This window comes from Somniosus microcephalus, chromosome 6 (genome assembly GCF_052327205.1).
Source record: "Somniosus microcephalus isolate GS21.2 chromosome 6, FLI_Smic_1.0, whole genome shotgun sequence".
Classification (NCBI taxonomy): domain Eukaryota; kingdom Metazoa; phylum Chordata; class Chondrichthyes; order Squaliformes; family Somniosidae; genus Somniosus; species Somniosus microcephalus.
The window spans coordinates 280,510,541-280,536,523 of NC_140992.1; the positions used below are offsets into that span (position 1 = coordinate 280,510,541).

Below are 25,983 nucleotides of genomic sequence, written 5' to 3' on the forward strand. Positions count from 1 at the left end.
GGCAGAACTAGGCCAATATCCACTACTAATTAATACCCAAAAAAGAGCCATCAAATTTTGGAAACACCTAAAAATGAGCAACCCCCACTGCTATCATTACGAAGCCCTGAAATGCCAAGAGATGATCATAGAGAAGAGTCCCCTCAGTCAACTGGCCCTGGGACTCAGTGAAGTAACTACTAACACTACTAATAATAATCAGCCCCAGGACAGTGACATCATAGCACAGAGAATTCGACCCAACACAATTATCACTAAACAAAAGGAAAAATACTTGACATATTGGACAGAAACGACAAAAACCCAAAACAAACTCGATTGCTATTTGGCCCTAAACAGACAATACACCATGGCTGAATAACTGACCACGGTAAAAGATAGCAACCTGAGAAAAACCTTGACAATGTACAGACTTAGTGAGCATAGCCTGGCCATCGAAAAAGGCAGACACAGGCAGACCTGGCTGCCCAGAGAGGACAGGATATGCTCTCACTGCAGTCAGGGAGTGGTGGAGACAGAGATGCACTTCCTCACACTTGTGGAAACTATCAGGACATAAGGGGGAATTTCTACCCAAAATTCATAAAAATATGCCCTGAATTCAAAAATTTGAATGACCACCAAAAACTCCCATATCTATTAGGGGAACAGAGAAAATGCGTAATGTTAGCGGCAAACTATGTCACAGCTTGCCATAAGCAGAGGGACAACCAGTGACCAGTAAATCTAAGAAAAGATTATATGCGTGTATATTTATGTATACATGGGTATATTTGTCTATACACTGTATGTCTAGATCTGCGTTTACGTGTTCAATCATACATGTTTTTCTGTGCTTCGGCAACATAAGATGTATCTTGTCATCATGCCAATAAAGCAAATTGAATTCAACTGAATTGAATGGAGGATTGGTGGTTTTCGATGCAGATCCACCTGTCCGGAGGTTATGGACTTCCCTTGGTTCTTTTTTCTTATACCAGGCTCCTGGCCACCCCTTTAATGCCTCATTATATATCTCATGCTTACATCAGTTCTGCCCTTTAACCATCTCCTGTTTTCCCCTTAAGCACTTTACAGGTCCTTCTACTGCATTCCCCGTGTCTTGATGCTGTTTCTCCCTCGTCCTTTTCCTTTTTAAATGCCGTTCATCTGTGACGTCTTCCAGTTCTGATGAAGAGTCCAATCCAGAAACTGGATGTCAAGGCCTTGGAGAGGGTTACATGGAGAGACTGGGGAAGCCGGGGTTGTTCTCCTTAGAGCAGAGAAGGTTGAGAGGAGATTTGACAGAAGTGTTCAAAATCATGAGGGGTCTGGACAGAGTAGATAGAGAGAAACTATTCCCATTGGCGGAAGGGTCGAGAACCAGAGGACACAGATTTAAGGTGATTGGCAAAAGTAGGATCAATCACACTAATGGGCGTAGTCTATAGACCACCCAATAGTGGAAGGGAGGTGGAGGAAGAACTATACAGACAAATTAGAGAAATGAGTAAAAAATGTAGAATCATCATCATGGGGGATTTCAACTACCCCAATATTAATTGGGCAGAAGAGGTAGGTAAAGGGGATAAGGGAATGGAGTTCCTACAATGTCTACAGGACTCCTTTCTAACCCAATATGTAAAAAGCCCAACAAGGGAGGATTTGCTGCTGAATCTAGTTATGGGGAATGAGCCAGAGCAGATAAGAGAAGTAAAAGTAGGGGAACATCTAGGCAATAGTGACCATAATATAATACGCTTTAAGATGACAATAGAGAAGGACATAAGAATGACAAAAACTAAGTTAATAGATTGGAGAAAAGCTGATTTTGAGAGGCTGAGAATAGAACTTGGGAAGATAAAATAGGCAAACAATGATGTAGAACGACAATGGGAAACATTTAAAACGGTGTTCAACAGAGTGCAGGAACAATATATTCCGCTAAAAGGAAAGAACAAACTAAACACTAATGAGACTTCATGGATTAATAAAGACATAAGAAAACAATTAAGGGTAAGGAAAGAGGCGTACCTTAAGTACATAGACAGCAGAGGGAATATGAGGGGATTAGGAGAGAAGTCAAAAAAAAAATAGGGAGGCAAAGAGGAACTATGAAGTTAAATTATATCAAGGAACATAAAACAAAATAGTAAAATACTTTAGAGGCACATCAATAAAAAAAGGAAATAACAACAGAAAATGCTGGAAATACTCAGCAGGCCAGGCAGCATCCGTGGAGAGAGAAACAGAGTTAATGTTTCAGGTCTGGGATCCTTCATCAGAACTGGAAAAAGCTGGAGATGTAACAGATATTAAGCAGGCGCAGAGACAGGGGGTGGGGGGGGGGGGTTTAGGAGGGGAGGAAGGAATTGAAAGAACATACTGTGCTTATGTAAGAGGCAGGGAAGATAAAATGTTGCAAATGAGAGTGGCACAAATCATACTGCATGAAAAATGGGGGCAGGGGTTATTGTCTGAAATTGTTGAACTCGATGTTGAGTCCGGAAGGCTGTAAAGTGCCCAATCGACAGATGAGGTGCTGTTCCTCGATCTTACGTTGAGCTTCATTGGAACAATGTAAGAGGCCGAGGACAGAGAGATCAGAGTGGGAGTGAAGCGGAGAATTAAAGTGACAGGCGACTGGTCACCCTTACGGACTGAACGGAGGTGTTCCGCAAAGCGGTCGCCCAATCTGCGTTTGGTCTCCCCAATGTAGAGGAGACCGCATCGTGAGCAGCGAATACAGTATATTAAATTGCAAGAAGTACAAGTAAATCGCTGTTTCACCTGGAAGGGGTGTTTGGGGCCCTGGACAGTGGGAAGAGGGGAGGTAAAAGGGCAGGTGTTGCATCTCCTGCGCTTGAACTTCCACCCTTCATGTTTCGGATCCACCCAGGATTACAAATATCTCCTCGATATTCATCGTTCCTCGAACTACTGCTCTCGCCGTATCTTGAGTTCCACGCTCAACGCCATGCGCCGCCACATGAACAATCTCGACCTCTCTCTTCAGCAGCACCGACGCACTCTCTCTCAAAGCTGTCCGGGTCCTTCGACTCATCTGATGCTTCAACAAAAAACTTTTTTTCTTCCTTTCTGATGTCAAGGATCGCAAGCTTCATCAACTCTAGGACACCAACACCCCTCCGGAACCTTCTTCCCCGTCACTTTCCTCTGATCCCATCCCTTCTTCCAATCTCACCCCCTGCCGTGTTTTCACTATCCCCTCTGACCCCGAACGATCAGTCCTCAGCAAAGGCTTGAGCTTCATCCCCTTACGCCCCCATCTCAATGAATTTCGAGCTCCGCCCCGGGTGGTTTGGCGAGGGGCCCCCGGGTGGTTTGGCGAGGGGCCCCCGGGTGGTTTGGCGAGGGGCCCCCGGGTGGTTTGGCGAGGGGCCCCCGGGTGGTTTGGCGAGGGGCCCCCGGGTGGTTTGGCGAGGGGCCCCCGGGTGGTTTGGCGAGGGGCCCCCGGGTGGTTTGGCGAGGGGCCCCCGGGTGGTTTGGCGAGGGGCCCCCGGGTGGTTTGGCGAGGGGCCCCCGGGTGGTTTGGCCACATTAAAGGCGATGTACAAACACAAGCTGTTGCGGTAAGTAGTTAAAGCGATCAAAGAGGTCGTATGTCTTTACACTAAAGGTAGAGAGTTAAACAGGACGCATCCAATCACCACCTGTTATTTTGCTATAAACAACTTGCATTTTTATAGCACCATTAACGCAGTAAAACATCTCAAGGCGTTTCACAAGAGCATTATCAGAAAAAAAACTGACATTGATCCAAAGAAGAAGATATTAGGAGGGGTGACTAAAACCCACCTCTTTGACCAAGCTTTTAAAGAACATTTTCAAGGCGAACAGAGGGGTTTAGGGAGGGAATTAAATAAAACTCACCCCGAATGGAGTGTCAGTTTTGGCTTCTGTCTGTTATTTTATAACCTTTAGTGCCTCAGCAGTCTGATTTCTCGGTGCTCTGGCTGGGAAGAGGCATTGTTTATTAAAAGATTTCTAACACCGAGTCAGAAATCACCTTTCTGATGGGAGTAACCACATCTGAATCATTTCAGTATCAATGGGCCATGGCCTCTGGTGAAACACAGCAACTTCACATGTCCTCAACTGCCCCAGCATCTTTTCTCTCCACCCCGCTCCGCTCCTGAAGGCACTGACGATTGCTGGGGTAGGGATCCTCTCACACCACGTCCAGTGGCCATCCCTCCTGTGTGGGTCCAGACTGCTAGTGTCTTGATCCTAGGGGACAGAACAGCACAACCCTACCCAGTCTTCAACCAATATACACCAAGCCACAGAGACCACAGAGGCCCCAGGTTCAATCTCCACTCAATCTCAGGCAGAGTATGGTGCCCCTGGAGAGGGAGGTAAAAAAGAAACACAGCTAATGTAGCAGAAACAGTTCCAGAGGGGCAGTACCAAGGGAGCGCCACACTGTCGGAGGGGCAGTACTGAGGCAGAGTGCTGCACTGTCGGAGGGGCAGTACCGAGGGAGCACTGCACTGTCGGAGGAGCAGTACTGAAGCAGCACCGCACTGTCGGAAGGACAGTACTGAGGGAGCGCCGCACTGTCGGAGGGGCAGTACTGAGGCAGAGCGCTGCACTGTCGGAGGGGCAGTACCGAGGGAGCACTGCACTGTCGGAGGAGCAGTACTGAAGCAGCACCGCACTGTCGGAAGGACAGTACTGAGGGAGCGCCGCACTGTCGGAGGGGCAGTACTGAGGCAGAGTGCTGCACTGTCGGAGGGGCAGTACCGAGGGAGCACTGCACTGTCGGAGGAGCAGTACTGAAGCAGCACCGCACTGTCGGAAGGACAGTACCAAGGGAGCGCCACACTGTCGGAGGGGCAGTACTGAGGCAGAGTGCTGCACTGTCGGAGGGGCAGTACCGAGGGAGCACTGCACTGTCGGAGGAGCAGTACTGAAGCAGCACCGCACTGTCGGAAGGACAGTACTGAGGGAGCGCCGCACTGTCGGAGGGGCAGTACTGAGGCAGAGCGCTGCACTGTCGGAGGGGCAGTACCGAGGGAGCACTGCACTGTCGGAGGAGCAGTACTGAAGCAGCACCGCACTGTCGGAAGGACAGTACTGAGGGAGCGCCGCACTGTCGGAGGGGCAGTACTGAGGCAGAGCGCTGCACTGTCGGAGGGGCAGTACCGAGGGAGCACTGCACTGTCGGAGGAGCAGTACTGAAGCAGCACCGCACTGTCGGAAGGACAGTACTGAGGGAGCGCCGCACTGTCGGAGGGGCAGTACTGAGGCAGAGCGCTGCACTGTCGGAGGGGCAGTACCGAGGGAGCACTGCACTGTCGGAGGAGCAGTACTGAAGCAGCACCGCACTGTCGGAAGGACAGTACTGAGGGAGTGCTGCACTGTCGGAGGGGCAGTACTGATTTGATCTAATAGCCATAGCGGAGACGTGGTTGCAAAGTGACCAAGGTTGTGAACTAAATAGTCCAGGATAATTAACTTTTAGAAGAGAGAGGCAAAATGGAAAAGGAGGAGGGGAAGCCCTGATAATAAAGGATGGGATAAAGACAGTAGAGAGAAAGGATCTTAGCTCCGAAAATCAAGAAGTAGAATCAGTTTGGGCGGAGCGAAGAGACTGCAAGGGGCAGAAAACATTGGTGGGAGTTGTGAGTATAAATCAGGAAATTAGAGGCGCATGTAACAAGGGTAATACAGTAATCATGGGGGACTTTAATCTACATACAGACTGGGCAAACCAAATTTGCAGTAATAGTGTGGAGGACGAATTCATGGAATGTATACAAGATAGTTTTCTAGATCAGTATGTTGAGGAACCAACTAGGGAACAGGCTATTTTAGATCCAGAATTGTGCAATCAGAAAGGGTTAATTAATAACCTTGTAGTAAAGGGGCCTTTAGGGAAGAGTGACCATAATATGATAGAATTTTATATTGAGTTTGAAAGTGATTTAGTTAAATACGAAACTAGGGTCTTAAATCTAAACAAAGCAAACTACGTAGGTATGAGGGGCGAGTTGGCTAAGGTAGATTGGGAAACTACATTAAAAGGTATGACGGTAGACAAGCAATGGCTAGCATTTAAAAGAAATAATACATAATTTATAACAAATATACATTCCTTTAAGGCACAAAAATCCCACAGGAAAAGTGGTCCAACCGTGGCTAACAAGAGAAATTAAAGATAGCATTAGATCAAAGGATGAAGCTTATAATGTTGCCAAATTGGGATATGCCTTCTGAAAATCCAAATACGCCACATCCACTGGTTCCCCCTTATCTATTCTGCTAGTTACAACCTCAAAATATTCTAACAGATTTGTCAAACACGATTTCCCTTTCATTAATCTGTGTTGACTCTGCCCAATCCTATTATTATTTTCTAAGTGCCCTGTTACCACGTCCTTAATAATAGATTCTAGCATTTTCCGTACCACTGATGTCAGGCTAACTGGTCTGTAGTTGCTGACAATTATTCTTTTTAATTATAATCTGGGTGAGAGCTTTTCCGTCATTTTCTCCCCTCCTCTGCGGAGGGTGTTGACTCTTGCTAGGGTACACTTCATTGGGTGCAAGCAGCTCATTCAAGAGACCATCCTTAATGTGTGAGCATCAGTAGGCTATTTAATCACGTGTACACATCCAGAAACAGTCAGCAGGCAGCGATCAGGAGCAGAGACTGGTGTTCCCTTCCGAGTCCAGATCATCAACACGGCTGTGATCAGCCCTCGACAGACCGGGGATCAAACCCGAGATCTACTGGCTTCCGAGTCTCAGTTACACTGAGCTGTCGGGGGGAGATAGGATTACATTTTTAATTGTGACTGGGGTGAGGCTTTGAATTTTTTAAACTGCTGCAGCGACTGCACTGGAACCAAAGCTGGGACCGAGAGAATGCTGCCATGCTGCGATTACACAAACAGACACTCACCCCTAGTTCTACCTCTTACCTCCCACTGAAGATTTTCTCGACATATCGCCTCATGAATTCTCTGCGTTCCAACACCACCTCATCCTCCAATGCCGAATCAACACTCTGACGTGAAGAAAAGGATTCGTTCGATGAGGCTCTTCTAGAAATGTTCCAGCTAGTGTTTGTCGGAGAATCCTCCAGGTCATTGTCGCTGTCAGCAGAGTCGGTGTCATCGCTCTCGGTCCTGTCGCTGTGCCCATTGCCAATGGCTTGGACCAAACACAGTGACTTGTCCTTGATCGCGTCAGAATCTGAACCTTGAAGATTCGCGAGGGGAGCGTCCTGGGTCCCCATTCCGACTGACAAGGTGCTGCAGTACAGATGCAGACTTGATATAAAGGTCGGAATGGTTCAGGCACTCTGTTATACCACCCTGCAGTCCGGACCCCCGCTGTGCACCAGCACTGGCTCCATGCTCAGCCTGTCGGAGTGCGGAGACCTGCAGTTAAACAAATACCACGTGAAAAGTGAATCTGGAGGAAACTGTTTGTACCAGAAATACTCAGTCCTCTGCATCTACTGCTGTGAATTTTGTCTTCATCAAGGCAGGTTAAGGTTGGGGATTAGAACACTTTCCATTTCAGACATCCAGAGCAGGTACAGCACAGGTTAGATAGAGTAAAGTTCTCTCTACACTGTCCCATCAAACACTCCCAGGGCAGGTACAGCACGGGTTAGATACAGAGTAAAGCTCCCTCTACACTGTCCCATCAAACACTCCCAGGGCAGGTACAGCACGGGTTAGATACAGAGTAAAGCTCCCTCTACACTGTCCCATCAAACACTCCCAGGGCAGGTACAGCACGGGTTAGATACAGAGTAAAGCTCCCTCTACACTGTCCCATCAAACATTCCCAGGGCAGGTACAGCAGGGGTTAGATACAGAGTAAAGTTCTCTCTACACTGTCCCATCAAACACTCCCAGGGCAGGTACAGCACAGGGTTAGATACAGAGTAAAGTTCTCTCTACACTGTCCCATCAAACACTCCCAGGGCAGGTACAGCACGGGTTAGATACAGAGTAAAGCTCCCTCTACACTGTCCCATCAAACACTCCCAGGGCAGGTACAGCATGGGTTAGATACAGAGTAAAGCTCCCTCTACACTGTCCCATCAAACACTCCCAGGGAAGGTACAGCACGGGTTAGATACAGAGTAAAGCTCCCTCTACACTGTCCCATCAAACACTCCCAGTCTCTCTCTCTCTCACTCCCCCCCCCTCCAGTCTCTCTCTCCCCCCTCCAATATTCTCTCCTCTTGGCTCCAGTATACAGCGCACATGCGCAGAAGGCCACAAAGGTGTTCATGCAAATAATCACAGCGGGAACTTAACCCAAAGTGACTCAGTGCCTCATTAATGCTCAGACATCTTGTTTAACCTGTCCAACTGTTTCACAACCAGGAAGAGGTGGGAAAAATTGTACTCGCCTGCTTGACATTGTTTAATTCTCATGAATATTGCATCTTGCCCTGAATGCAGATTTTGCTGATTGGTTTATAGAGCCACGTAAGTCAAGCTACAGGGGTGGGTGCAACAGTCAGTGAACCACCGCTGTCCAATTGTTGACAAGACAATGACAGTCACCAGGCAGCGTAATGGTGTCCCGATAACTCGCCACAGAGATATCTGGATAAGAGTTACCAGTCTGGGCTCTCCCAATATTCTGCTTGCTGAATCCGTGATTCTTAAAGGATGATGTTTTCCAATAACTAGACGGAGGCTGTAACTTAACAATCAACAGGTGTTTACTGGAGGAGGGTAGTCTAAAGACTGACAGTACAGAGGCATGCTCAAGGCTTATATACAGGTGTGGTCACTGCCGGTACTACAATATACAGGAGCTGTAAAAGTAGTTCTCTCTTAAAGGTACATACACTACACTGCTCATTGTTAATCACCCAGTTCAGTTCCTCCACAACCGCCAGACTGATACAATTCACCAGCTCTCCCCAATCAATAGCAAGAAAAAGAAAAGCACAGGATTGCTGTAAATCTGAAAGAGAAGAAGAAAATACCAGACGTGCACTGAGTGTCCATCAGCATCCACAAGGGAAAAGGCTGGTTCCCCATCAATGCAGCGTGTCCTGGTGTGCACTTGCAGCATTTTCTGTCTTTACTTCAACTGAATGTCCTGTATTAGATCACAGAACCCTTCACACTCCACCCTGTAACCCAGCTGCAGCACTGTGAGATGTAATTCATTATTTCAGTTTTCCAAAACTTACACACACACACTTAGGCAAGTATATCCTTTCTGAGGTCCCAGACAGACTGGGTGCAGGGAGGATGTTTCCACTGGCTGGGGGGTCTAGTACGAGGGGTCACAGTCTCAGGATACAGGGTAGTGTGGCGGAGCCACTAAGGGACTCCAATCAATTGTATATAATTCCCTTTAATAATATGTTGGCTGCAGCCTGAGTCTGTATCTTTGTTTTCACTGTTTATGTACAGAGCGCGATCACTTTAATAGCGTGGGCAAACGCGATGACGTCACGCCGTTCATCACGTGATCCCCACCGGCGGGAAAGACGTGATGATGTCATGACGTCAGCCACGGGACCGCCCTAGCAGTCCTCGTGGAGCCTCCGAACTGACTAGACCTATATTCGATGTTCTCCTGTAATTATCCGTTAAACTCTGTTAGTTTTCATTAAACCTCGTTTATTTGATCACCTGAGTGGACCTCAGTCTTTTGTTAGGAACTAGACATTCCTACATTGGTGACCCCGACTTTTGCGAACGGTTTTCGCAGAAGTTACCGAACATGGAATCGAACGCCATCGCTTTAAAGCTACCACAGTTCTGGGAGCAACAGCCAGCCACGTGGTTCATCCAGGCTGAAGCCCAGTTCGCCATCAGGAACATCGTTGCGGATCAGGCCCGTTACTATCACGCCCGTTACTATCACGTGGTCTCCGCCCTAGACAGCGCCACAGCCTCGCGGATCGTCAGCCTGCTTGGTAATCCACCAGAAGACCGCAAGTATGATACGATAAAGGCACGGTTGTTACAGGTCTTCGGGCTCACGAAGTCGGAGCGCGCCCGTCGGCTGCTCAATCTGCCCGGCCTCGGGGACTCCAAGCCGTCTGAGCTCATGAGCCAAATGCTCACGCTCCTGGGCTCCGAACCGGAATGCTTCCTCTTCAGGGAGCTATTCCTCAGCCAGCTACCGGAGCATGTTCAAGCTGCCCTAGCCAGGTCGGAAGTCACTGACTGCGCAGAGCTGGCTGCCGATGCAGACAAGATCTTCGCAGTGACACAGAAGTGCTACGCTGCCACGAGGCGCCCATCCCCCACGGACACCGCTCCAGCCCCTCAACCTGTGGGGTCGTGCTTCTACCACGCCCGTTTTGGCGCGAAAGCAAGATGCTGCCGCCCTCCCTGCAGCTTTTCGCTCAAAAAAACAGCAGCCACCCTGTCGAAGGAGGGCCAGTTATAACGAGCGCCCCGTGGCCGCGATGGCAATCGGTAATTCGGGAAAACTCCTCTTCATCAATGATTCCCTATCTGGTCGACGTTTCCTTTGCGACACCAGGGCGCAGTGTAGCATCCTACCCGCGTCCAATCTTGATCTACAAGTTGGGGGGCACGGCCCCTCCCTCCAGGCGGCTAATGGCGGGGCCATTCGGACCTTCGGAAGCCGGCGGGTCCAGGTGTGCTTCGGCGGCCAGCGGTTTTACTGGGATTTCATCACAGCCAAAGTCTCTCAAACCATCCTCGGGGCGGATTTTCTGTGCGCCAACGGCCTCCTGGTGGATGTACGGCGCCGCCGGTTGATCAATGCAGCCACTTTTCACTCCGTGCACTGTCTCCTGCACGCCCCCACCTCCGGATGACTTCACTCGCCTCCTCGGAGATTTCCCAAACCTGACCAGACCCACTTTCTCTTCCACGGCCACGAAACATGGTGTCGAACATCACATCACCACTACTGGCTCCCCGGTCTACGCACGGGCCCGGCGCCTCGATCCCGGCAAGCTCACAGCTGCGAAAGCGGAGTTCGACACGATGGAGCGGCTAGGGATTATTCGCCGGTCTTCGCCTATCCACATTGTTCCGAAACCCGGCGGCGGATGGCGGCCTTGCGGCGACTACCGACGCCACTACTCCTGATCGGTACCCGATCCCTCATATTCAGGATTTCTCTGCACATTTGGCGGGAAATACCATTTTTTCAAAAGTCGACCTAGTCCGTGGCTACCACCAGGTCCCCGTGCACCCGCAAGACGCCCCGAAAACTGCAGTCATCACCCCATTCGGCCTGTTTGAATTTCTGCAGATGCCGTTTGGATTGAAGAACGCTGCACAGGCTTTCCAGCGCTTGATGGACTTCGTGCTTCGGGACCTCAAGTTTCTCTTCGTCTACCTCGACGACATCCTCATCGCCAGCCCTAATAAAGAGGAGCACATCTGCCATTTGCGCACCCTCTTTAGACGCCTCGGTCAACATGGCTTGATCATTAACCCGGCCAAGTGCCAGTTCGGCCTGCAGCAGATTGATTTTTTAGGCCATCGCATCACATCAGACGGCGCAATTCCCCTGCAAACGAAGGTGGAGGCAGTTACTTCGTTCCCGCGCCCGCAGTCCGTCAAGGCCCTGCAGGAGTTCCTCGGGATGGTAAATTTTTATCACCGGTTCATCCCTAATGCAGCTCTGCTCATGCAGCCCCTGTACGAGGCCCTCAAGGGCAAGTCCGGCAAGGATCCGATCAGCTGGATGGTCGAAATGGACCGGGTGTTCGTCGACACAAAAGGCGCTTTAGCCAACGCAACCATGCTGGCACACCCGCTGCCAGATGCCACCATCGCCGTTACCACCGACGCGTCAGACTATGCCATCGGCGCAGTGCAGGAACAGTGGGTGCATGGGACGTGGCAACCGCTGGCGTTTTTCAGCCGTCAACTGCGGCAAAACGAACTAAACTACAGCACGTTTGACCGGGAGTTGCTGGCCCTTTTTCTGGCCATCCGCCATTTCCAGTTCTTGCTAGAAGGACGTCCGTTCACGGCTTTTGTGGACCATAAGCCACTAACGTTCGCTATGGCCAAGACCGCCGAACCGTGGTCAGCTCGGCAACAACGTCAGCTGACGTTTATCTCAGAATTCACCACTGACATTCAGCATGTGTCCGGTAAGGACAACCTGGTGGTGGATTGCCTCTCCCGCGCGACCGTTCATGCAGTCCAGCTCGGCATCGACTATGCCCTCATGGCTGCGGATCAGCATCCGGAGGTCCAATCTTACAGAACCAACCCCTCTAGCCTCCAAGCGGCTGACGTCAAATTCCATGCCGCGGGCACTACGCTACTCTGCGACGTCTCCGTAGGAGATCCTCGCCCTATCGTCCCGGTCGCCTGGCGCCGAAAAGTTTTTGACGCCATACACGGGTTGTCGCACACTGGCATGAAGGCCTCGCAAAGGTTGATGTCGTCCAAATTCATGTGGCGGGGCACGCACATGGATGTTCGCGACTGGGCCAACACCTGCGTGGTCTGCCAAAAGGCCAAGGTGCAGCCTCATGTTAAGGCTCCATTGGCCACTTTCGCCGTTCCGGAACGTCGGTTTGATCATGTGCATGTGGACCTGGTGGGGCCACTTCCGCCTTCGCATGGGTTTACTCATCTTCTTACAATGGTGGACCGCACCACTCGATGGCCGGAGGCTGTTCCTCTGTCTTCCACCACTTCCGCAGACGTCGCCAGGGCATTCATCTCCTCTTGGGTCGCCCGTTTCGGGGTACCGGCAGACATCTCATCCGATCGTGGGCCGCAGTTCTCTTCGGAGCTCTGGAACGCTGTGGCTCAGGGGCTCGGCGTCAAGCTACATCGCACCACTGTCTAACATCCACAGGCAAACGGCCTGTGCGAACGATTCCACAGGTCGCTCAAAGCCGCACTGCGAGCCAGCCTTCAAGGCGCGGGTTGGGTGGACAGGCTTCCATGGGTCCTTTTGGATCTTCGTACAGCACCTAAAGAAGATCTTCAATTCTCCTCGGCGGAGCTCGTGTATGGCCAGCCGCTACACGTACCAGGGGATTTCCTTCCATCTCCAACAGAGCCATTGTCCGCATCCCAGCAGCTCATCAGCCACCAGGAGGCAGCCAGAAGTTTCGCTCCAGTGCCTACGTCGCATCACGGCTTGCAGAGCTCCCACGTCCCAGCTGAGCTGAAGAACGCCGACTATGTGTTTACCCGCCACGACGCTCATCGGGACCCGCTCAAACACCCTTACACTGGTCCTTTCCGTGTGATAGAGCCGGGAGACAAATCTTTTTCGGTCGACGTTGGAGGTAAACCGGACCACATTTCGGTTGACCGGTTGAAGCCTGCTCACTTGGACCTTGATGCGCTATCAATTACTCATAAAAGACTGAGAGTTAAGAGAGTAACTAAAGGCTTTTATTAACAAAAGAATGAAGGTCTGCCTCGAGTGGTCGACCGGTCCAGAATACAAAGGGGGCTGGGGAGCAGTCACCTTTATACTAGGACTTGTGGGAGGAGTCAGCCGAGGCATGTCCAGGCATGTACACAGTGGAATACAAACAATGGTTTACCACATTCACCCCTTGTTTAAAATTGAGTCCGGCGGGGTGAAGTGTATTAAAAGTTAGTGTATTGGAGTCTCTCCGGAGGTCTTGTCTGCCGCTGTGATCGGCGTGGTGACGGCAGGGGTAGTGGAGCTTCCGGCGTCGAGTCCCGCGTAGGCTGTGGCACAGGCGTGTCGTCCTCGTAGATGTCGAGCGGGTCGCTGGGCCCAGGCCTGCCGTCTGCTGGGGCTGGATATCGGATCGTGGGGGGGGGGGGGTGGTAGTGAGTAGTGGGTTACTGCGGCCCCCGAGGGTGCAAGGTCTCTTATGGAGACCGTGTCCTCCCGCCCGTCCGGGTATGCAATGTAAGCATACTGGGGGTTGGCGTGGAGGAGGTCGACCCTCTCGACCAGGGGGTCCGTTTTATGGGTCCTCACGTGCCTTCTCAGTAGGACCGGCCCTGGGGACGTCAGCCATGGCGGTAGCGATGTCCCCGATGTGGACTTCCTTGGGAAGACAAACATTTTCTCATGAGAGGTGGCGTTAGTGGCAGTGCAGAGCAGTGACCGAATAGAGTGGAGCGCATCGGGGAGCACATCCTGCCAGCGGGAGGTTGGAAGGCCCCTAGACTTTAAGGCTAGCAGGGCGGCCTTCCAAACTGTCGCATTTTCTCTTTCCACCTGTCCGTTCCCCCGGGGGTTGTAACTGGTGGTCCTGCTTGTGGCAATACCCCTAGTTAGCAGGTACTGATGGAGTTCGTCGCTCATAAACAATGAGCCCCGGTCGCTATGGATATAGCTGGGGAAACCGAACAGGGTGAAGAGGTCGTTCAGACATTTAATGACCGTGGCACTGGTCATGTCCGGGCAGGGGATGGCGAACGGGAAACGGGAGTGCTCATCAATAATATTGAGGAAGTACACATTGCGGTCGGAGGAGGGGAGAGGCCCTTTAAAATCAACGCTCAGGCGCTCGAAGGGGCGAGTGGCTTTTATCAGGTGGGCCCTGTCTGGTCTATAAAGGTGCGGTTTGCACTCAGCGCAGACTTGGCAGTTCCTGGTCATGGTCCTGACCTCCTCAATAGAGTAAGGCAGGTTGCGGGCCTTGATGAAATGGAAGAACCTGGTGACCCCCAGGTGGCAGAGGTCATTGTGGAGGGCCCGCAGTCTATCGATCTGCGCGCTGGCGCAGGTGCCACGCGATAGCGCATCCGGGGGTTCATTGAGCTTCCCGGGCCGGTACAAGATCTCGTAATTGTAGGTGGAAAGTTCGATTCTCCACCTCAAGATCTTGTCATTTTTGATTTTGCCCCTCTGCTTGTTGTTAAACATGAAAGCAACTGAACGTTGGTCAGTGAGCAGGGTAAATCGTTTTCCGGCCAGGTAGTGCCTCCAATGACGCACAGCCTCCACAATTGCCTGGGCCTCCTTCTCAACAGCGGAGTGTCTGGTCTCCGGGCCTTGGAGGGTTCGTGAAAAGAAGGCCACGGGTCTCCCCGCCTGATTGAGGGTAGCGGCCAGGGCAAAGTCGGACGCGTCGCTTTCCACCTGGAAGGGGATGGATTCGTCCACTGCGTGCATGGTGGCTTTGGCAATGTCTTCCTTGATACGGTGGAAGGCTAAGCGGGCCTCTGCCGTCAAGGGAAAAGAGGTGGACTTGATCAGCGGATGGGCCTTGTCCGCATAGTAGGGGACCCACTGGGCATAATAGGAGAAAACCCCTAGGCACCTCTTCAGGGCCTTGAGGCAGTGGGAGTTCCATGAGGGGACGCATCCGGTCGGGGTCGGGGCCGATGACTCCGTGTTCCACAACACAGCCAAGGATGGCGAGGCGGTTTGTGCGGAATATGCACTTCTCCTTGTTATATGTCAGGTTCAGGAGTTGGGCGGTGCGGAGGAATTTTTCGAGGTTTGCGTCATGGTCCTGCAAGTCACGGCCGCAGATGGTCACATTGTCCAGATATGGGAAAGTGGCCTGCAACGCATTTTGATCTACCATCCGGTCCATCTCCCTTTGGAAGACGGAGACCCCGTTGGTGACGCCAAAGGGAACCCTAAGGAAGTGATAGAGGCGGCCGTTTGCCTCAAAGGCAGTATACTGGCGGTCCTCAGGGCGGATAGGGAGCTGGTGGTACGCTGATTTCAGGTCAATGGTCGAGAAGACGCGGTACTGCGCGATCTGGTTGATCATATCGGCTATGCGGGGGAGTGGGTAGGCGTCCAGCAGGGTGTAGCGATTTATTGTCTGGCTGTAGTCGATGACCAGGCGCTGCTTCTCGCCGGTCTTAACGACCACAACCTGGGCTCGCCAGGGGCTGGTGCTGCCCTCAATGATCCCTTCCTTCAGGAGCCGCTCCACTTCGGTTTTAATGAAAACCCTGTCCCCGGCACTGTATCGCCTGCTCTTTGTGGCGATGGGCTTACAGTCGGGGGTGAGGTTAGCAAACAGTGGGGGGGGGGTGACTCTGAGTGTGGAGAGGTTGCACCTGGTGCGCGGCGGGCAATTTGGGAGCTGCTGGCTGCGGACTGTGAGTGGGGGTAGGGGTCCACCGTACGCCATCGTAACACTTTTAAGGTGGCACTGAAAATCTAACCCCAGCAGGACGGCAGCGCAGAGGTCGGGCAGGACCAGAAGTTTAAAATGATCGTACACGGTCCCGTCTACTACGAGTGTCACTACGCAGTAGCCGCCGATGTCCGCCGACTGGGACTCGGAGGCCATAGAAATCCGCTGGTGCGCAGGCAGGACTGGGAGAGAGCAACGCCGCATCGTGTCGGGGTGGATGAAGCTCTCCGTGCTCCCAGAGTCAAAAAGGCAGATTGTATCGTGGCCATTTACCTTAATGTCCATTGTGGAGCTGGCCAGCTGGTGCGGTCTCGCTTGGTCCAGTGTAACGGATGCCAGCGTAGGGGTCGGTGTGTCGCTGCGGGTATCAGATGAGGCGGTGTTGGGGGCCTGCTGCGTTCCGGCTGTCGTCCAAGATGGCGGCGTCCATGATCCCCATGTGGCTGGAGGCGTCCAAAATGGCTACTGTACCGGTGGTTCGCACATGGCCGGGGAGGCCCAAGATGGCGGCCCGCATGGCCCACACGCGGCGCTGCTGGGGTTCGGGGTGGCTTTGGCCCGGCAGACGTTAGCGTAGTGTCCCTTCTTCCCGCAGCCCGAGCAGATCGCGTTTTTCGCCGGGCAGCGCGCTCTGGGGTGTTTTGCCTGGCCACAGAAGTAGCATTTCTGGCCTTGGGGCACTGCTGTCTGGCCTTGGGACACTGCTGCGGTAGTTGGGCCGTTGCTGGGGTGTGGCTGGGGTGGCACGGCGCTATGAGGCGGTCCTACCGTGTCCCAGGCTGTCATTCCCCGCGGCGTCCACGGTGCAGAGGAGTAGGCATCCATGCCCCGGTAGGCTGCATCCAGTGATAGTGCGAGTTCAGAGGCCTTGTTGAGGTCGAGGTCACTCTGCTCCAACAGTCGCTGTCGGGTGTAATTGGATCTGTGGCCCGCTACAAAAGCGTCCCGGATAAGTTCCTCTGTGTACACGGCGGCCTTTACATCCCTACAACCACAGGCCCGGCCAAGCACAGACAGTGCCTGAAGGTATTCCACGGTCGATTCCCCAGGTTGTTGTTTACGACCCCCCAGAAGGTGCCTGGCGTACACTTCGTTCACTGGGCGCGTGTACTGGTCCTTGAGGAGCTTGATAGCGTCCGCGTACGAGGTCGCGTCTTGGATGACCGAGTACACTCGGTGGTTCACTTTGGAGGTCAGGACATCCAGTTTGTCCTCGTCCGATTTGATTGCTGCGGAGGCGGTCAGGAATTTTTCGAAACACTTAAGCCAGTGAGTAAACTTGGTGGATGAGTCCGCCTCCCGATGATCTAAGTCCAGGCATGCTGGTGTGAGGATCTTCTCCATTATAAAAATTTGTTAATAAAATTGATGCGCTATCAATTACTCATAAAAGACTGAGAGTTAAGAGAGTAACTAAAGGCTTTTATTAACAAAAGAATGAAGGTCTGCCTCGAGTGGTCGACCGGTCCAGAATACAAAGGGGGCTGGGGAGCAGTCACCTTTATACTAGGACTTGTGGGAGGAGTCAGCCGAGGCATGTCCAGGCATGTACACAGTGGAATACAAACAGTGGTTTACCACAGACCTTGACCGCCCAGTTGAGATCGCACAACCGCCGAAACGTGGCCGACCGCCCACAGTCGCCATGCCAGATCAAAAGCAACCGCCCGCCAGCTCGCCTGCCGTCCATCAGCTTCCACTTCAAGGCTACAGAAGTCGATCTGACAGGCTTGTCAGGCCTCCTCGCCGTTTTACTTTTGCTATTAAAGACAATTCTGGGGGGGGGCACATGTGGCGGAGCCAGTAAGGGACTCCAATCAATTGTATATAATTCCCTTTAATAATATGTTGGCTGCAGCCTGAGTCTGTATCTTTGTTTTCACTGTTTACATGTACAGAGCGCGATCACTTTAATAGCGCAGGCAAACGCGATGACGTCACGCCGTTCATCACGTGATCCCCCACCGGCGGGAAAAGCATGATGATGTCATGACGTCAGCCACGGGACCGCCCTAGCAGTCCTCGTGGAGCCTCCGAACTGACTAGACCTATATTCGATGTTCTCCTGTAATTATCCGTTAAACTCTGTTAGTTTTCATTAAACCTTGTTTATTTGATCGCCTGAGTGGACCTCAGTCTTTGGTTAGGAACTAGACATTCCTACAGTAGGACATTTAGGACTGAGATGAGGAGAAATTTCTTCACTCAGAGCGGGTGATGAACCTGTGGAATTCTCTACCACAGAAGGTTGTGGAGGCCAAGTCACTGAATATATTTAAGAAGGAGATAGATAGATTTCCAGACACAAAAGGCATCAAGGGGTATGGGGAGAGAGCAGGAATATGGTATTGAGATAGAGGATCAGCCATGATCATATTGAAAGGCGGAGCAGGCTCAAAGGGCCGAATGGCCTACTCCTGCTCCTATTTTTCTATATTTCTATGTTACACACACACACAGTTAAGAGAAGCTCTGACCACCATTTTCCAATCCTCTCTGGCTATAGGTGTGGTGCCGGAGGACTGGAGGACTGCTAACATTGTACCATTGTTTAAAAAGGGAGCAAGGGATAGAGCGAGTAATTACAGGCCAGTCAGACTAACCTCGGTGGTGGGAAAATTATTGGAAAAAATTCTGAGGGACAGGATAAATTGGAAAGGCACAGATTAATCAAGGACAGTCAGCATAGATTGGATTTTTTGAGGAGGTTACAAGGAGGGTCGAGGAGGGTAGCACATTTGATATAGTCTGTATGGATTTTAGCAAGGCTGTTTGACAAGGTCCCACATGGCAGACTGGTCAGAAAAGTAAAAGCCCGGGATCCAAGGGAAAGTGGCAAGTTGGATCCAAAATTGGCTCAGTGGCAGGAAGCAAAGGGTAATGGTCGACGGGTGTTTTTGTGACTGGATGGCTGTTTCCAGTGGGGTTCCGCAGGGCTCAGCACTGGGTCCCTTGCTTTTTGTGGTATATATCAATGATTTAGACTTCAATGTAAGGGGCATGATGGAGAAGTTTGCAGATGATACAAAAATTGGCCGTTTGGTTGATAATGAAGAAGAAAGCTGCAGACTGCAGGAAGATATCAATGGACTGGTCAGATGGGCAGAAAAGTGGCAAATAGAAATCAATCTGGAGAAGTGTGAGGTAATGCATTTGGGGAGGGCTAACAAGGCAAGGGATACACTATAAATGATAGGATGCTGAGAAGTGTAGAGGAACAGAGGGACCTTGGAGTGCATGTCCACAGATCCCTGAAGATGGCAAGACATAAGGTGGTTAAGAAGGCACACAGGATACTTTCCTTTATTAGCCGAGGCATAGAATATAAGTGCAGGGGGGTTATGCTTGTGAACTGTATAAAACACTAGTTAGGCCTCAGCTAGAGTACTGCGTGCAGTCCTGGTCACCACATTACAGGAAGGGTGTGATTGTTCTAGAGAGGGTGTAGAGGGGATTTACCAGGATGTTGCCTGGGCTGGGGAATTTTATCTATGAGGAAAGATTGGAGAGGTTGGGGTTATTTCCTTTGGAACAGAGGAGGCTTGATTGAGGTGTATAGAATTATGAGGGGCCTAGATAGAGTGGACAGGAAGGACCTATTTCCCTTAGCAGAGAGGTCAATAACCAGGGGGCACAGGTGTAAAGTAATTGGTGGAAGGATTAGAGGGGATTTGAGGAGAAATGTTTTCACCCAGAGGGTGGTGGGGGTCTGGAACTCACTGCCTGAAAGGGTGGTCGAGGCAGAAACCCTCACAGCATTTAAACAGTACTTGGATGTGCCCCTGAAGTGCCGTAACCGACAGGGCTAACCAAAGCGCTGAAAACTGGGATTAGGCGGGAGAGCTCTGGCACAGACACGATGGGCTGAATGGCCTCATTCTGTGCCGTAAATTTCTATGATTCTATCGATCACACACACACACCAGCAAGAGTCACTGCCACTAAGAGTGGCACTGGGAGAAAACTGCAGAAACGAGAAATGCAATAAACCCTCTGGTTGCAGGTCGCAGAAGTATGTAATGAGCTTGAGGAGCAATGCCGCTCTCCTCTGTACTTTCTGAAACATGAGCATACGGGCGAGAGTCAACCTGCTGAATGAGGACTTCCCTACAGCAGTAACCACAGGGACAGGCAATCTGTCCCAACTCGCCTTCATAATGGGCAGCAGTGGGGGCGGAGTGAGAATCATCTGCAGAGGGCGATCTGCCCGACTGCCCGGTACCCGTGAAACAAACACTGCGCGCAGTACTGGGAGAAAGTGTCAGTCTTTCGGGCTGTGTCAGGCTGTTCTTCATAACCTGACCTTGAAAGAAAACGAATTAGCGATAATGGGTATAGCTCGGTGAAAAGCACAGCCCGTCCCCAAACAAGTACAGTACCAGAAAGTAATCACATGTATAAATTAAATAGCTCAGTACTTGGCTGTGCAGTACTGCTATTATGCCAAAAGCACTGCGGGAAAATCGCAGAGAGGGAACACAGACAGGCACTGCAGCCACTTATTGACAACCTAGAGCACTGATGTACTGTCATCTTCACCCAGACAGTGCAATAATCCCGAGGAACCCTTTCCTGTTTGAGTCAAATTCAAACACACCAGATCATGTCGCCAATGTACTCTCAGACAGCGTTTCACAGCTCACACTTCTCAGCTCGCTTTCACTGAAACTGGATTTTTTAAAACTTCTGCATGTTTAAAAATCTTAGTTGAGCTGCTCCAAGAGCAAGAGAGGCACCAGAAAAGGATTTCCTGAACGGAGCTCAAACTCCAGCAGCGGGACAGACACAGACAAGTGTTCAGCACCCATCTGGGCAGTTCACACAAGTTCATTAGCACGAACAAAAGTTACAAACCAAAGATTATTTTCTTAAATAAGCAACCGTGCTCAACTGTACACAGCCTTGCATTAGAACTTAGTGTCTCCATTTGCAAATAAGCTCTCCAAGGCTGCGAGAGTTAATCTGGTGAGCAGCTGAGCCATAAAGACCACCAATTCTCCAGGTTGTCTGTACACAGTTAGCAGATGGGAGACACGGCAACAGTAGTGGAGAGAGCAAGAGAGAGGGGGCAGGGCGAGGGGGCAGAGCGAGCGAGAGAGAGGGGGGCAGAGCGAGAGAGAGGGGGGCAGAGCGAGAGAGAGGGGGGCAGAGCGAGAGAGAGGGGGGCAGAGCGAGAGAGAGGGGGCAGAGCGAGAGAGAGGGGGGCAGAGCGAGAGAGAGGGGGCAGAGCGAGAGAGAGGGGGGCAGAGCGAGAGAGAGGGGGGCAGAGCGAGAGAGAGGGGGCAGAGCGAGAGAGAGGGGGGCAGAGCGAGAGAGAGGGGGGCAGAGCGAGAGAGAGAGAGGGGGGCAGAGGGCGAGAGAGAGGGGGGCAGAGCGAGAGAGAGAGGGGGCAGAGCGAGAGAGAGAGGGGGCAGAGCGAGAGAGCGAGAGAGAGAGGGGGCAGAGCGAGAGAGAGAGGGGGCAGAGCGAGAGAGAGAGGGGGGCAGAGGGCGAGAGAGAGGGGGGGCAGAGCGAGAGAGAGGGGGGGCAGAGCGAGAGAGAGGGGGGGCAGAGCGAGAGAGAGGGGGGGCAGAGCGAGAGAGAGGGGGGGCAGAGCGAGAGAGAGGGGGGGCAGAGCGAGAGAGAGGGGGGGCAGAGCGAGAGAGAGGGGGGGCAGAGCGAGAGAGAGGGGGGGCAGAGCGAGAGAGAGGGGGGGCAGAGCGAGAGAGAGGGGGGGCAGAGCGAGAGAGAGGGGGGGCAGAGCGAGAGAGAGGGGGGGCAGAGCGAGAGAGAGGGGGGGCAGAGCGAGAGAGAGGGGGGGCAGAGCGAGAGAGAGGGGGGCAGAGCGAGAGAGAGGGGGGGCAGAGCGAGAGAGAGGGGGGCAGAGCGAGAGAGAGGGGGGGCAGAGCGAGAGAGAGGGGGGGCAGAGCGAGAGAGAGGGGGGCAGAGCGAGAGAGAGGGGGGGCAGAGCGAGAGAGAGGGGGGGCAGAGCGAGAGAGAGGGGGGGCAGAGCGAGAGAGAGGGGGGGCAGAGCGAGAGAGAGGGGGGGCAGAGCGAGAGAGAGGGGGGGCAGAGCGAGAGAGAGGGGGGGCAGAGCGAGAGAGAGGGGGGGCAGAGCGAGAGAGAGGGGGGGCAGAGCGAGAGAGAGGGGGGGCAGAGCGAGAGAGAGGGGGGGCAGAGCGAGAGAGAGGGGGGGCAGAGCGAGAGAGAGGGGGGGCAGAGCGAGAGAGAGGGGGGGCAGAGCGAGAGAGAGGGGGGGCAGAGCGAGAGAGAGGGGGGCAGAGCGAGAGAGAGGGGGGCAGAGCGAGAGAGAGGGGGGCAGAGCGAGAGAGAGGGGGGCAGAGCGAGAGAGAGGGGGGGCAGAGCGAGAGAGAGGGGGGCAGAGCGAGAGAGAGGGGGGGCAGAGCGAGAGAGAGGGGGGGGCAGAGCGAGAGAGAGGGGGGGCAGAGCGAGAGAGAGGGGGGGCAGAGCGAGAGAGAGGGGGGGCAGAGCGAGAGAGAGGGGGGGCAGAGCGAGAGAGAGGGGGGCAGAGCGAGAGAGAGGGGGGGCAGAGCGAGAGAGAGGGGGGCAGAGCGAGAGAGAGAGAGGGGGGCAGAGCGAGAGAGGGGGCAGAGCGAGAGAGGGGGCAGAGCGAGAGAGAGGGGGCAGAGCGAGAGAGAGGGGGCAGAGCGAGAGAGAGGGGGCAGAGCGAGAGAGAGGGGGCAGAGCGAGAGAGAGGGGGCAGAGCGAGAGAGAGGGGGCAGAGCGAGAGAGAGGGGGCAGAGCGAGAGAGAGGGGGCAGAGCGAGAGAGAGGGGGCAGAGCGAGAGAGAGGGGGCAGAGCGAGAGAGAGGGGGCAGAGCGAGAGAGAGGGGGCAGAGCGAGAGAGAGGGGGCAGAGCGAGAGAGAGGGGGCAGAGCGAGAGAGAGGGGGCAGAGCGAGAGAGAGGGGGCAGAGCGAGAGAGAGGGGGCAGAGCGAGAGAGAGGGGGCAGAGCGAGAGAGAGGGGGCAGAGCGAGAGAGAGGGGGCAGAGCGAGAGAGAGGGGGCAGAGCGAGAGAGAGGGGGCAGAGCGAGAGAGAGGGGGCAGAGCGAGAGAGAGGGGGCAGAGCGAGAGAGAGGGGGCAGAGCGAGAGAGAGGGGGCAGAGCGAGAGAGAGGGGGCAAAGGGCGAGAGAGAGGGGGCAGAGCGAGAGAGAGGGGGCAAAGGGCGAGAGAGAGGGGGGGCAGAGGGCGAGAGAGGGGGGCAGAGGGCGAGAGAGAGGGGGCAGAGGGCGAGAGAGATGGGGCAGAGGGCGAGAGAGAGGGGGGGCAGAGCGAGAGAGAGGGGGGCAGAGCGAGAGAGAGGGGGGCAGAGCGAGAGAGAGGGGGGCAGAGCGAGAGAGAGGGGGGCAGAGCGAGAGAGAGGGGGGCAGAGCGAGAGAGAGGGGGGCAGAGCGAGAGAGAGGGGGGCAGAGCGAGAGAGAGGGGGGCAGAGCGAGAGAGAGGGGGGCAGAGCGAGAGAGAGGGGGCAGAGCGAGAGAGAGAGAGGGGGGCAGAGCGAGAGAGAGAGAGGGGGGCAGAGCGAGAGAGAGAGAGGGGGGCAGAGCGAGAGAGAGAGAGGGGGGCAGAGCGAGAGAGAGGGGGCAGAGCGAGAGAGAGGGGGCAAAGGGCGAGAGAGAGGGGGCAAAGGGCGAGAGAGAGGGGGGGCAGAGGGCGAGAGAGGGGGGCAGAGGGCGAGAGAGAGAGGGGGCAGAGGGCGAGAGAGAAGGGGCAGAGGGCGAGAGAGAGGGGGCAGAGGGCGAGAGAGAGAGGGGGCAGAGGGCGAGAGAGAGAGGCAGGAACAGACACAGGTTTACAGACAGAGCGACAAACAGGATAAAGCAAACACCCAGCACAATACAGAATAAATGCAGCAGAGTTCTATGGTTAACCGAATGCTGCGCCTCAGTACTCAGGCTGTACCTGGTGTTTGTGGGCTCCCTTCTCTTCCACGTTTGATGTTCCTCTCATTAGCTGAACAGCTCCGATGAGTCGAGGTGAACAGGTCTTCGGGTTACAGCATGGGAGGGAGGAGCCTGCTAAACCACAAGATTGGGAAAGGTTGGGGGAGGGATGCTTGATCGGAGAAGGCAGCTGATTATCCTGTCACAGAGCTCGTATGGCTGAGTGAATTGTTTCTGAACTTTACATTTTAAAGGACAGTGTTCTGAAAAATTCCAAACTTTTTTTTATATAGAAACTGAAATCCCCTTGGAGCATCACCTGTGCATGACAGTACGACAAGCCAGGGTAAACCCAGGGCAGGGAGGGTGGGTTGGAGTTAGCGCTGCAGCATTGTAGTCCGGATTCTCCGATTGGAACTCCCTTTATTGCACAGATTCCCGCTTGCTGTGTATGTACCTTTAAGAGAATAACTGGTCTCAGACTGCAGTACCGGCAGTGACCACCCCTGTATAAAAGGCGCTAGAGAGCCTCTGTTGGTTAGTTTCGTTTATGCCTTTCACCAGTAAAGATCTCTCTTTGTTTCTCTCCTGCTAGTCCGTGTCTCAATCATTCACGGACTTAACACTGGCGACGAGTTAGAAACTAACTTACCTGCAACTCAGCAGCAGCTCCGACGACGTGTTGAAGGTCGGAGCCAGAAGAAAGAAGAAAAAAAATAAAAAATAAATAGGCCATTGAAACTCGAGAAACGGGCGTCGACCGTCAATCATTGAGTTCAAAACTTGCAGGGGAGACTGTCCAGAGCCAGGCTGGGTTCCTCGGTCCGTGGTTTCCCAGCTAATCGGGCTGGTGGCAGGCAGTGCTCTGATCCTTCCTGGGCTGCAACGGGGCCGGGCAGCGAGTCGGGAAGCAAGGAGAGAGGGTGGAGCATACAGGGCGCGGCCAGTGTTTCGAAGCTGGGCAGCGTTCGGACCTCAGAAGAGGGAGGGAAGTGTCCCAGAGGGTCCGCTCCACGACGGGAAAAATAATACGTGCAAGAAACCGTGGAAAGCAGCGCTAACAACAGCGGGGAAGAAGGAAAAGCGCGGGAGGCGCCATTTTGTTAAATCGGAGAAGAAGGCAAAGCGTGGGAGGCGCCATTTTAGATTTGCAAGATGCCGAAGACTGGCTGTATCACTGCTTTTGATAATACATTAGAGGACTGGACCACATATGTGGAAAGAGTCGAGGTATATTTCGAGGCAAACGATATAGCGGAGGGGAAAAAGGCATCGATATTGTTAAACTTAATGGGTGCTAGAACGTACGGCCGATTGCGGGACCTGATTACTCCAGCCAAACCGAAGGCGAAGAGTTTTAACGAAATTGTTGCTGTTCTACAGGAGCACTTAAACCCTGCACCGCTGTTGATAGCAGAAAGATTTAAATTCCACAGGAGAACTCAGCACAAAGATGAGAGCAATGCTGAGTATCTTACGGAACTACGCAAGCTATCAAAGCACTGCCAGTTCGAAGCAGGACTGGCAGATACCCTACGGGACAAATTTGTCTGTGGACTCCTGAGTGAAGGAACACAGAAGAAGTTACTCGCAGAAAAAGAGCTGACGCTAGATAAGGCTTTCAGCGTGGCAGTATCGTATGAAGCAGCAGCCAGGGGAGCTGCAGAAATTCAACAAAAACCACAGGAATACGGCACCCATGAAATGACACGGGGATTTGCAAAATGTTATCGCTGCGGCAGAACTAACCATGACCAGAAGGACTGCTGGTCCAAAGACAAAATATGCAGACAATGCGGGAAGATTGGACACATTGCACGCGTTTGTAGGTCTGGGAAGAAGGCCAGCGACAACAAAAAGGTACTAAGGAACCGTACAAGAAATTACTAAAGATGACAGACAGTAGTTCCGAAGACCAGATGTGCGATAGTGAATCCGGAAACAGAAGACTAAGCTGTCTCAAACTTCACAATGTAATCGCAAAAGAGGATCACCGAACCATTTGGGTCACTCTCACGATAGCAGGGTCCCAAGTTAAAATGGAATTGGATACAGGATC

General features: G+C 52.9%; 1 protein-coding gene across 2 annotated transcripts in view; it reads right to left on the bottom strand.

Moving 5' to 3' along the window:
- Window positions 1-25,983, bottom strand: part of kiaa0513 (KIAA0513 ortholog) — a 128,002-nt gene that overhangs the window by 38,285 nt on the left and 63,734 nt on the right. Inside the window, exons 2-3 of one of the 2 annotated variants that reach the window (XM_085991927.1) lie at window positions 23,944-24,059; window positions 6,930-7,391 (exon numbers count right to left, since the gene is read on the bottom strand). In XM_085991927.1, coding sequence (XP_085848053.1) covers window positions 6,930-7,246 — 317 coding nt within the window. In that variant the 5' untranslated portion in view covers window positions 7,247-7,391; window positions 23,944-24,059. The remainder of the gene's footprint in view (window positions 1-6,929; window positions 7,392-23,943; window positions 24,060-25,983) is intronic. The other variant, XM_085991928.1, reaches the window with a different exon arrangement.